The sequence below is a fragment of the Bombus huntii genome, chromosome 7 (genome assembly GCF_024542735.1).
Source record: "Bombus huntii isolate Logan2020A chromosome 7, iyBomHunt1.1, whole genome shotgun sequence".
NCBI lineage: Eukaryota > Metazoa > Arthropoda > Insecta > Hymenoptera > Apidae > Bombus > Bombus huntii.
In genome coordinates this window covers 12,926,190-12,939,051 of record NC_066244.1, presented here as the reverse complement: position 1 = coordinate 12,939,051, position 12,862 = coordinate 12,926,190, and the positions used below count along the sequence as shown (strand labels likewise).

The following is a 12,862-nucleotide window of genomic DNA, read 5'->3' as shown; positions in this document are numbered from 1 at the left end:
TCTTTTGCTGTGGCGATAAAAATAAGAAATTGCACAAACGTTCGCAGTCTAATTGTTGACAACAGAAAGGTTCAAAATCAACTCTATCCAAAGCAAATATATCGATCCTTTACTTACTCGATAACTTCCGAAACCACAATGTTGGCTGTAAACAACGTGTACTAGCATCTCTTCAGTCTGTTAAATGGAAAGTTTTTGTCGAAACCGCGAGACTAAAATTGTTACTTATCAATTATTCGATCGGTTCGATAACGTCAGAGTCGATTGGTCACGTAATCTCGATACCTGCTTCCGGGAACGAATTAATTCGCGCGTGCGTTCGATTGCATTCGTGCAATTTCGTTCGCTCGATGAAACGAAACCGCTGGTCGTAATTAATCGAGCATCGTTACAGATTGTTAATCGACGATTTAATCCCTGGCTTGTTTTGATGGGAAACGAATGGTTCTTTATCCGTTCTTTAAATATCTTGAAATTTGTCCTCGATATGAAATATAAATGACTATTGTTTCATATTTGTTTTAATCGCATAATTTTGGACTAATTTTTTGATCTTATTTTGTTCATATTGTTTACAATATGTTTCCCATTTATGTTATGTACAGTAAAATGTTAAACATTAGACATTTGTTAGTTGAAATTGAATCTGTAGCGGCACATGAGTTAGAGGACAATTCAAATCACGTTGTTGTTTTGCCTCGGGACATTGACACAGCCTTGACGCATGAAACGTAATGATAAATAAACTCCGAGCAAAACAATGTCGCCGCTACATGTAACCGTCGAATAAAGACGAATTTGAATTTTCTAACTTTCCCCTGACCAGTATAAATAAACGAAAGCGATCGCGGGCGAGTAGTTATTATCTGAGTTATTATCTGAGTTATTATTCGAGTTATTATTCGAGTTATTATTCGAGTTATTACTCGAGTTATTATCAGAGTTATTATTCGAGTTAGTATCTATCAGTATCTACGAGTATCTTTCTGTATCGACGAGCTATCTACCGAGTTATCGATGATTATCTAGCGAGCATTTACTGTTAATGTGTTAATTAGCTTTTTGTCTACTCAAATCCCTCACCATATCTCGCTGATTAATTTTTTTAATATATTAAATTACATTCTATTAGGTAATCGAGTTAGACCTGGATCAATTACCAGAAATAGATGGGATTCTTAGTAATTTACGTCAAGGACGTCTACGACTTAATATTTGGGTCAATTTGGCTGTAGGTACCTCGAATTATAATAGATATAATAGAAAAGCTACAAGACATTAAACATATTGTATTTCATTGTAGCTTGAATATTACAAACAACATAAAATCGAACATTTCATTAAAATACTTGAATCTTCTTGGATTGATGCTGCTATTGATTATTGTAACTATGAACAAGATCAAATGCGTGCGTTGGATATGTTGGCTGCATATTATGTGCAGGAAGCCAACAGAGAAAAGAATAAAGCCAGAAAGAAAGATCTATTTGCAAAAGCCACTCAATTATATACAACTGCAGATAAGATTATTATGCATGACGAGGTATATATCATTTTTAATATTTTATTTGATGCCCGGAAATATTTATGTATTATTTATATAATACTTCCTTGTGCTATAGAATCATTTACTTGGCAGAGCTTATCTCTGCCTCCTGGAAGAGGATAAGATGGCTCAGGCTGATGCCCAATTTAATTTTGTACTAAGTCAGTCTCCAAATAATATTCCTTCCCTACTTGGAAAAGCATGCATAGCGTTTAACAAAAGAGATTACAGAGATGCGCTTGCTTTTTATAAAAAGGCATTGAGAACAAATCCAAATTGTCCAGCTGCTGTGAGGTTGGGGATGGCGCATTGTTTTATGAAATTAAATAACCAGGAAAAAGCGTATTTAGCATTTGAAAGAGCTTTACAGTTAGATGACCGATGTGTTGGAGCATTAGTTGGACTTTCAGTACTGAAACTGAATCAAGGACAGCCTGATAGCATCAAAGCTGGTGTTCAAATGTTATCAAGAGCTTATATCATTGACTCGACTAATTCCATGGTGTTGAATCATCTGGCAAATCATTTTTTCTATAAAAAGAACTATATTAAAGTACAGAACTTTGCCCTCTATGCATTTCAGAATACCGAGAACGAGGTTATGCGTGCAGAAAGTTGCTATCAATTAGCCAGAGTATTTCATGTTCAAGTAAGTGTACGATATAAGTAAGTTTACATATATACATACTTAAAATTTTGAAAAATAATTTAACTATTTCAGGCTGACTATGACCAAGCGTTTCGATATTACTATCAGGCAATACAATTTGCGCCTTCAGTTTTTGTATTACCATACTTCGGCTTAGGTCAAATGCATGTTTATCGTGGTGATGCAGAAAATGTAAGCATAACGTGTTATATATATTATTATATACTATATATGATAGGGTAAAACTAATAAATTTTACATATACTGTTTTTAAATCACAGGCAGCGAAATGTTTCGAAAAGGTGTTGGAAGTGCAGCCAGATAATTATGAAACAATGAAAATTCTTGGATCTCTTTACGCAAATTCAAGTTCTCAATCCAAACGCAACATTGCTAAAAACCACCTTCAGAAAGTAACTCAACAATTTCCGGATGATATTGAAGCATGGATTGAATTGGCTCAAATATTGGAGCAAAGTGACCATAATGCCGCCTTAAATGCATATGGTATGGTAACTCGGATTTTAAAAGAAAATGTCCAGGCAGATATACCACCAGAAATTCTAAATAATGTTGGTGCTCTACATTATAGGTATGTTTCATATTTCTTTATTTTAATTTATTTTATCTGCTATCAAGGTTAAAATTTATTACTTTATCACAGACTTGGAAACTTTGAAGAAGCTAGGAAAAATTTTGAGGAATCTTTAACGCGTTCTAAAGCTGATGTCTTACACGATCCTGTATACTATAACTCAATTACAGTTACGACGACATATAATTTGGCTCGTTTGAACGAAGCTTTATGTATATTTGATAAAGCAGAAAACTTATACAAATCCATTTTATGGAAACATCCAAACTATATAGATTGTTATTTACGACTTGGCTGTATGGCTCGAGATAAAGGACAAATTTATGAAGCGATTGATTGGTTTAAGGATGCTTTAAAAATAAATAACGAGCACCCAGGTGCATGGTCTCTTTTGGGTAACTTACATTTCGATAAAATGCAATGGGGTCCTAGCCAGAAGAAATTCAAAAGAATTTTAACAAATCCAGAAACAAGTACCGATGCCTATTCTTTGATTGCTTTGGGTAACATTTGGTTGCAAATGTTGTATCAAAGTAGAAAAGATAAAGATCAAAAGAAGCAATATCAAGACAGAGCATTGACTATGTATAAAAAGGTATGATACTAAAAAATAATAAATCTTTATAAAATGAATTCGTATATACATATATAGATATTGAAATTCATAGGTTTTGCAAAATGATCCTAAAAATATTTGGGCTGCAAATGGAATAGGAGCTGTACTAGCGCATAAAGGTTGTGTAAATGAAGCTAAAGATATTTTTTCTCAAGTTCGAGAAGCAACAGCAGAATTTTGCGATGTATGGTTGAATATTGCGCACATTTATGTAGAGCAAAAACAATTCTTTAACGCTATCCAACTGGTAACTTTCCGTTTTGTATGTAATACGATATGATAACGTTTCGGCATCTATTTTATAAAATATATCTTTTTACAGTATATAAACTGCCTTCAGAAGTTCTATAAATACCATCATGTCAAAGTTTTGCAATATCTTGGAAGAGCTTACTTTAAAGCTGGTAAATTAAAAGAAGCAAAATTGACATTTTTAAAGGTGAGCCAGAAACATTGTGTCATGCTCTGATATCGTTAATATTGATTAAAGAATAATAACTAATCAATTTCATTATATCAATTTAGGGAAGAAGAGTAGCTCCACAGGACACTGTTTTGTTATACAATGTTGCACTTGTCCTTCAACGTCTAGCGACACAAATTTTGAAGGATGAGAAGTCCACATTAACAACAGTGCTCCAGGCAGTTTCCGAATTGCGAATCTCATATAAATACTTCCAATATCTATCAACGCATGAAGGTAAAATTTGGCAACTTGCGAAAGCAAAAGCAAGGTGCTGTCAAGATCTTTTATCGCAAGCGCACTATCATGTTGCCAGAGCTAGACAATGGGACGAGGAAGAAAAAATGTTTAGGAGAAAACAAGAAGAAGAAAGGTAATTATATCAACATAATTAGCATATGGAATACATCAAACATCATAATAATGATCTTGTATTAATGTATAGACAAGCATTTAAAATGCGACAAATGGAAGAACAACGGAGACTTGAAGAAATGCAACGACAAAAAGAACAGGAAATGTTACAGAAACGTCTAGAGTACATTGAAAAGACAAAGAACGCTTTGGTATTCGATGCAATGTCTTCGGAAAAACCTGGAAGGAAAGGAAAACAAGCACGTACTGATCAATACGTTAGTGACAGTGGTAGTTCTGGAAGAGAGGAAAGTCGGGAGGAAGCTCGTAGACAAAGGAAACGCAAAAGAAAAGCAAGTGAACGTAAAGAAAACAGGGTCAAGGGTAAAGTAATGCGCAAGAAAAAAATGGGGAGTGGAGAAAGTGGTAAGATAGTATTTCATGATTTTCGATTATACGCGTCATTAATTTGCGTTTTTCAAAAAATATATATTTTATTTCGCAATATTCAGGTTCAGAAAGTGATCGACTCAAGCCGAAACGTGGAAGAAAATGGATTATTAAGAAAGACAGAGCATTTTGGAAAAGTACAGCTGAGACTGCAAAGGGAAAGATGCCTTTATCGAAGGAAATTACATCAACGAGCGAATCTGATAGCGATTTAGGAGGTTTTAAAATTGCCAACCGGTAAGGATCATTCATTTTATGAGAATGAGGTGGTTTATTATACGTGTTGGGTGGTTTATTAAAGAGATGAGTGATAAAATTGTAATAGTTAGTGTATATTAAAATCACTTTAAGTACAAGTACACAGATAGTGTATGTCGGTCGTTATCGTCGCTCGCTCGGTGCTACTGTTCAACTTTACCCTCGTTATTCGACTGTATAACTCGCTATAATCATTCGCTATAATGATTCGCTATACTAATTCGCTATACTGATTCGCTATACTAGTTCGTTATACTAATCGTCCTAGAGGGCATGTTCGTCTATCGACCGATAGTATCACAAAAAGATTAAATGTAACTCCGGTTGACGATTACAAATAACGGCGATAATATTTTGTCCGAAGTTCGTTTACCTTTGAACCTAGCCAACCAAAACAACGTTGACTCATGTGCCGCTACAAGAATATAATATACTGAGGTATGTAATAAATAAATTAATGGCGTCGTTAATTTGTTTTTCAGAGGTGAAAGCCGTAACGAAGGTCACGTACGCAGAAACAGACGAATTATGTATCACTCAGAAGAATCCCGTGCATCGAAATCTAGGTCTCGTTCCAGATCGAAATTTAGAAGCCGTTCTAGAAGTAGTTCACGATTGGGATCACGATCACGATCACGATCACGATCAGGAATTCAATCTCGATCCGTATCTCGTCCACGGTCTAGATCTCGTTCAGGTTCCAAGTTGAGAAGTCAATTGTGTTCGAAAAGTCCGTCGAGATCCAGATCCGTTGCAGAGAAAAGTGGTTCACGTCCGACATCAAGATCAGGGTCGTGGAAGAGGCAATCGCGATCAAGATCGCGTAGTGGTTTGAGGAAAAGTGAATCGCAGCCAAGATCAAGGCCGGGTTTTGTAGCTAGTGCACGATCAAGATCGGGTTCTGTAGCTAGTGCACGATCGAAATCAGGCTTTGCACGTAGTGCACGTTCGAGACCGGGATCTACAGCTAGTGCACAATCAAGATCGGGTTCTGCAGGTAGCGCGCGATCAAGATCGGGTTCTCCAGCTAGTGCACGATTGAAATCAGGCTCTCCACATAGTGCACGTTCGAGATCGGGATCTGCAGCTAGTGCACGATCAAGATCGGGCTCTCCAGCTCGTGCACGATCGAAATCAGGCTCTGCACGTAGTGCACGTATGAGATCGGGATCTGCAGCTAGCGCACGTTCGAGATCGGGATCTGCAGCTAACGTACATTCAATATCGGAATCTGCAGCTAGTGCACGTTCGAGATCGGGCTTTGCACGTAGTGCACGTTCGAGATCGGGTTCTGCAGCTAGTGCACAATCAAGATCGGGTTCTGCAGGTAGCGCACGATCAAGATCGGGCTCTCCACCTAGTGCACGATCGAAATCAGGCTCTGCACGTAGTGCACGTTCGAGATCGGGATCTGCAGCTAGTGCACGATCAAGATCGGATTCTGCAGCTAGTGCACGTTCGAGATCGGGATCTGCAGGTAGCGCACGTTCGAGATCGGGATCCGCAGCTAGCGCACATTCGAGATCGGGATCTGCAGCTAGTGCACGTTCGAGATCGGGTTCTGCACCTAGCCCACGATCAAGATCGGGTTCTGCAGCTAGTGCACGTTCGAGATCGGGATCTGCACCTAGCCCACGATCAAGATCGGGTTCTGCAGCTAGTGCACGTTCGAGATCAGGCTCTGCACCTAGCCCACGATCAAGATCGGGTTCTGCAGCTAGTGCACGATCGAGATCAGGCTCTGCAGGTAGTGCACGTTTGAGATCGGGATCCGCAGCTAGCGCACGTTCGAGATCGGGATCTGCAGCTAGTGCACGATCAAGATCGGATTCTGCAGCTAGTGCACGTTCGAGATCGGGATCTGCAGGTAGCGCACGTTTGAGATCGGGATCTGCAGCTAGCGCACATTCGAGATCGGGATCTACAGCTAGTGCACGTTCGAGATTGGGTTCTGCACCTAGCCCACGATCAAGATCGGGTTCTGCAGCTAGTGCACGATCGAGATCAGGCTCTGCAGGTAGTGCACGTTTGAGATCGGGATCCGCAGCTAGCGCACGTTCGAGATCGGGATCTGCAGCTAGTGCACGATCAAGATCGGGTTCTCCAGCTAATGTACCATCAAAATCAGGCTCTACACGTAGTGCACGTTTGAGATCGGGATCCGCAACTAGCGCACGTTCGAGATCGGGATCTGCAGCTAGTGCACGATCAATATCGGGTTCTCCAGCTAATGTACCATCAAAATCAAGCTCTCCACATAGTGCACGTTTGAGATCGAGATCTGCAGCTACTGCACGTTCGAGATCGGGATCTGCAGCTAGTGCACGATCAAGATCGGGTTCTCCAGCTAATGAACCATCAAAATCAGGCTCTGCAGGTAGTGCACGTTTGAGATCGGGATCCGCAGCTAGCGCACGTTCGAGATCGGGATCTGCAGCTAGTGCACGAACAAGATCGGATCCTCCAGCTAGTGCACGATCAAAATCAGGCTCTCCACGTAGTGCACGTTCGAGATCGGGATCTGCAGCTAGTGCACGATCAAGATCGGGTTCTCCAGCTAATGTACCATCAAAATCAGGCTCTCCACGTAGTGCACGTTTGAGATCGGGATCCGCAGCTAGCGCACGTTCGAGATCGGGATCTGCAGCTAGTGCACGTAAAAGATCGGGTCCTCCAGCTAGTGCACGATCGAAATCAGGCTCTCCACGTAGTGCACGTTTGAGATCGGAATCTGCAGCTAGTGCACGATTAATATCGAGTTCTGCAGATAGCGCGAGATCAATATGGGGCTCTGCAGATAGCGCAAGTTCGATATGGGGTCCTGTAGCTAGCCCACTACCAAGATGGGGTTCACCAGCTAGCGCACGATCAAGATCGGGATCTGCAGATGGCGCAAGATCAATATGGGCTTCTGCAGCTAGCACACGACCGGAATCAGGCTCTCCACGTAGTGCACGTTCGAGATCGGAATCTGCAGCTAGTGCACGATCAAGATCGGGTTCTGCAGATAGCACAAGTTCAACATGGGGTTCTGCGGATAGCTCACTATCAAGCGGGGGTTCTGTAGTTAGCGTACGATCAAGATCACGCTCTGCACGTAGTGTACGTTCGAGATCGGGATCTCCAGTTAGTGCACGATCAATATCGGGTTCTGCAGCTGGCCCTCTATCAAGATGCGGTTCTCCAGCTAGCGCACGATCGAGATCAAGCTCCGCATGTAGTGTACGTTTGAGATCGGTTTCTGCAGCCAGTGCACGATCGAAATCAGCTTCTGCACGTAGTGCACGTTTGAGATCGGTTTCTGCAGCTAGTGCACGATCAATACCCAGTTCTGCAGATAGCGCAAGATCAAGATGGGGTTATCCAGCTAGTGCACTATCGAGATCAGGCTCCACAAGTAGTGTACGTTTGAGATCGGTTTCTGCAGCCAGTGCACGATCAATATCGGGTTCTGCAGCTAGGCCACTATCAAGATGCGGTTCTCCGGCTAGCGCACGATCGAGATCAAGCTCCGCATGTAGTGTACGTTTGAGATCGGTTTCTGCAGCTAGTGCACGATCGAAATCAGCTTCTGCACGTAGTGCACGTTTGAGATCGGTTTCTGCAGCGAGTGCACGATCAATATCCAGTTCTGCAGATAGCGCAAGATCAAGATGGGGTTATCCAGCTAGCGCACTATCGAGATCAGGCTCCACAAGTAGTGTACGTTTGAGATCGGTTTCTGCAGCCAGTGCACGATCAATATCGGGTTCTGCAGATAGTGCAAGATCAAGATGGGGTTCTCCACCTAGCGCACTATCGAGATCAGGCTCCGCACGTAGTGTACGTTTAAGATCGGGTTCTGTAGCTAGCGCACTATTGAGATCAGGTTCCGCACGTAGTGTACGTTCGAGATCGGGTTCTGTAGCTAGCGCACGATCAATATCCAGTTCTGCAGATGGCGCAAGATCAAGATGGGGTTATCCAGCTAGCGCACTATCGAGATCAGGCTCCACAAGTAGTGTACGTTTGAGATCGGTTTCTGCAGCCAGTGCACGATCAATATCGGGTTCTGCAGATAGCGCAAGATCAAGATGGGGTTCTCCAGCTAGCGCACTATTGAGACCAGGCTCCGCACGTAGTGTACGTTTGAGATCGGGTTCTGTAGCTAGCGCACTATCGAGATCAGGTTCCGCACATAGTGCACGTTTGAGATCGGGTTCTGTAGCTAACGCACCATCGAGATCAGGCTCCGCACGCAGTGTACGTTTGAGATCGGGTTCTGTAGCTAGCGCACTATTGAGATCAGGCTCCGCACGTAGTGTACGTTTGAGATCGGGTTCTGTAGCTAGCGTACAATTGAGATCAGGTTCCGCACGTAGTGCACGTTTGAGATCGGTTTCTGCAGCTAGTGCACGATCAATATCCAGTTCTGCAGATAGGGCAAGATCAAGATGGGGTCTTCCAGCTAGCGCACTATTGAGACCAGGCTCCGCACGTAGTGTACGTTTGAGATCGGGTACTGTAGCTAGCGCACTATCGAGATCAGGTTCCCCACGTAGTGTACTTTTGAGATCGGGTTCTGTAGCTAACGCACCATCGAGATCAGGCTCCGCACATAGTGTACGTTTGAGATCGGGTTCTACAGCTAGCGCACTATTGAGATCAAGTTCCGCACGTAGTGTACGTTTGAGATCGGGTTCTGTAGCTAGCGCACTATTGAGATCAGGTTCCGCACGTAGTGTACATTTGAGTTCGGTTTCTGCAGCTAGTGCGCGATCAATATCGGGTTCTGCAGATAGCGCAAGATCAAGATGGGGTCTTCCAGCTAGCGCACTATTGAGACCAGGCTCCGCACGTAGTGTACGTTTGAGATCGGTTTCTGCAGTTAGTGCGCGATCAATGTCGGGTTCTGCAGATAGTGCAAGATCAAGATGGGGTTCTCCAGCTAGCGCACTATCGAGAGTAGGCTCCGCACGTAGTGTACGTTTGAGATCGGTTTCTGCAGCTAGTGCACGATCAATATCGGGTTCTGCAGATAGGGCAAGATCAAGATGGGGTCTTCCAGCTAGCGCACGATTGAGATCAGGCTCTGCACGTAGTGTACGTTCGAGATCGGTTTCTGTAGGTAGTGCACCATTGAGGTCAGGCTCCGCACGTAGTGTACTTTTGAGATCGGTTTCTGCAGTTCGTGCGCGATCAATATCGGGTTCTGCATCTAGCGCACGATCAAGATTGGGTTCTGCAGCTAGCGCACGATCAAGATCGGGTTCTGCAGCTGGAGTACGATCGAGATCAAGGTCTCCTGGTGGTTCCAGAAAAGTAGCTTCGCGATCAACGTCAAGATCATAATCAGGATCAAGGAGTGGTTCACAGTCGGGGAGACGTATATCAAGAAGCAGAAGCCGATCAAAATGTAAATCTTTGTCTAGATCTAGATCGCGTTCCGGCTCACGGTCAAAGAGTGGCTCTTGAAGTCGCAGCGCTAGTGGATCAGCAAGGTAAATAAAAAGAACATCAAAATACACTCACCGAAACGAAATATAGCTCCCGTGATACCGTGATGGCCACATATTGCGTTTATTTTATTCCAGCTCTGCTACTCTAGAGTCGAGAAAATCAGTTTTGAGCAGTGATGTTGGTTCCCGCCATTCGAGTACAGATCGAGGAGGTGGCAGCGAAAGCGAATAAACGCGGAAAATCCAACCTTGGATTACTTTTTTAAGAGCCAAATTTATAAAAATGAAATATATATAACTTTCGCGATATATTTGTTAACACACGTTTGAAAGGACCGTTCGAATTGAAAGGATTGTTACGCTAAGATGGCAATTGGCAATCGTTCGAGCTTACGAGTAGCTTCGATTTATCGATCTCTAGAATTAAACGATCTCTAGATGGAGCGACTTCAGTGTTTCGGACGTAATATTTCGGACAATTGAATATTTGTTTTATGTTCGAGGGTTATAAGAACACCCCGTAGTTTTAGTCGAAACCGTGTGTTTATGTTCTTCACATTGTATTTAAAGCGAAGTATTATTTCACGATACAAGGTAATTTTATGTAAAATTATTACGATTTTATCTAGTTCAATGTATAAACCGTTTTGCTTTCTAATTAGTTATCTGTTGATACTTTGTATGATAAACAAATAGTTTTAATTGTTATTGTACACTCACATTGTTTAATATAAAAGAAGATATGTTAGGGTTGTGTTAACAACCAACGTATTGTTTTATATCAAAAATTATAAATAAAAGATTATAAAAATTGACGTTTTTATTATGTCTCTCTGAAATGTATTACACAATTAAAATATTTTATATATGCACGATTAAAGTTTTTTATGTATCAATAAAAACAGTAACATGAAACAAATGATTAAAGTTTTGTAGAGGTTAATAATATTGGTGCCACTTCATATGTCATTACGTTGTCATTACATATTATGTTTAACAAGTAATCAACTTAACAACGTATTTATAATGCTTTTTAATTCAATTTTTTCTACTAGACATTCATCTAGATCGTCTGAACTCCTTTCTGGATATTTTCGATCCGGTTTCTAGAACACATTTATAATTGTCTTCTACTTGTATACCTGCATGTTTGGTACTTAGAAGGAGGACTCTTACGTTAGGTTTACTTTTATACGCAGTAAGCGTGCAGTTTTCTGATTTATATAAATTTAAGGAAAGCAAAGTCATCTTGTCCTTTTTTCTCTTGAGCATCGAGTTTCATCTTTCCCCATACAAGGGAAACCATTCAAAATATGTTTTGTTTGGACGTCAACTGCAAACCAAAATTTAATGCCAAATTTATGAGGCTTATTCGGCATATATTGCGTAAACCTGCATCGGGCTTTCGTTGGAAATAATTGTTCATCTATTGAGATATTTTCATATGGCTTGTAACAAGCCTGGCTATTACTTATAAGTCTGTTCCATATTTCGGATATCAGCGCAAATTTATCTGTTTGTAATCTTTCGGAGGCTTTCAATGATCTCGCTTCATATGCGTCCCGGGCATATAGAATTCCTAGAAAATTACGTAACTTAGCAACTGTGATTGTCCGTCTTTTTTCAAAACTCGATGCGCCTCGGTTTCAGTGCAATCTTTTATCTGGTTCCATTATGTGTCTGCCAATTATCAATTCGAAAGTACTAGTTACACAACCCGACATAATATTTCTCTTAGCACAGCCAGTAGGTCCTGCGATATCCTTGAATATCATACGAACGGGCGTCCTACCTCTAGATCCGCCTGCTTTCAGTTTTATCCACTGTGTCCCATCAATCGCAATTTCAATTTCACCCATTACATTTTGGGATGTGCTTGGAATGCTCGTCGTTTCATCCTCGGAGACAGAACTAGAAGAAAATATGCATCCTTTTCTTGTTACGATACACTTTCAAGAAGTTTTCCTCTTCACTATCCGAAGATCCTTCTATCTCTCCACTTTCAGTGTATTCAGAACTTTCACTGTCAGCTTCGCTTTGGCCTAATTCATATTGATCTTCTTCGGAGGTATCCTCAGAACAATCTTCATTGATATTGACAATTTTGTTCAATATCTTATTATATTATTATCTTATTATATCATATATCTCCTGGATTTACTCATGATTGCTAGAAAAGGTGGATTGGTTAAAAAAAAGAAAATACTGTGTCCAAATTCAATTATCCTATTGTAAATAATTACAATAAGCGAAGACAATAATGGGAAATGTCTACAATAACTGAAACTTTTGCACACTGTCTTTGAAAAACGATTTGTTTATGAAATCAGCTAGCTCGTCAATTTGACGGGTTTCGTAGAGATAGGTACACTACATACAGATTTCAAAAATTAGAAAGCCTAGAAAAAAATAATTGTGTGTATAAATTCCTTAGATGAAATGATTAATGTACGGTTTATATGGTTTTTGGGATGTTTCATTTCGAAGTTTGAA

The 12,862-nt window shown here is 41.0% G+C and overlaps 2 protein-coding genes and 1 long non-coding RNA gene across 4 annotated transcripts in view; 1 reads left to right on the top strand and 2 right to left on the bottom strand.

Moving 5' to 3' along the window:
- LOC126867317 (proteoglycan Cow) overlaps positions 1–12,862 on the bottom strand; it is a 236,965-nt gene that overhangs the window by 33,386 nt on the left and 190,717 nt on the right. The gene's annotated exons all lie outside the window — the stretch shown is intronic.
- Positions 761–11,478, top strand: LOC126867704 (RNA polymerase-associated protein CTR9 homolog). Its single transcript, XM_050622513.1, is given in 15 exon segments — positions 761–775; positions 1,133–1,231; positions 1,304–1,543; positions 1,623–2,195; positions 2,268–2,387; positions 2,477–2,787; positions 2,860–3,385; positions 3,459–3,653; positions 3,729–3,845; positions 3,932–4,242; positions 4,315–4,649; positions 4,736–4,910; positions 5,414–5,794; positions 10,175–10,411; positions 10,505–11,478. Coding segments are annotated over 15 exon segments (3,732 nt in total). The 3' UTR covers positions 10,602–11,478.
- On the bottom strand, positions 5,958–7,037 carry LOC126867385 (uncharacterized). 2 transcript variants are annotated; one of them, XR_007690235.1, is made up of 3 exons: positions 6,889–7,037; positions 6,289–6,498; positions 5,958–6,048 (listed from the first exon to the last, which is right to left on the bottom strand). It is a non-coding gene; the product is annotated as an uncharacterized LOC126867385 (long non-coding RNA). The 2 variants fall into 2 exon arrangements; XR_007690236.1 differs by lacking the exon at positions 6,889–7,037 and adding an exon at positions 6,619–6,748.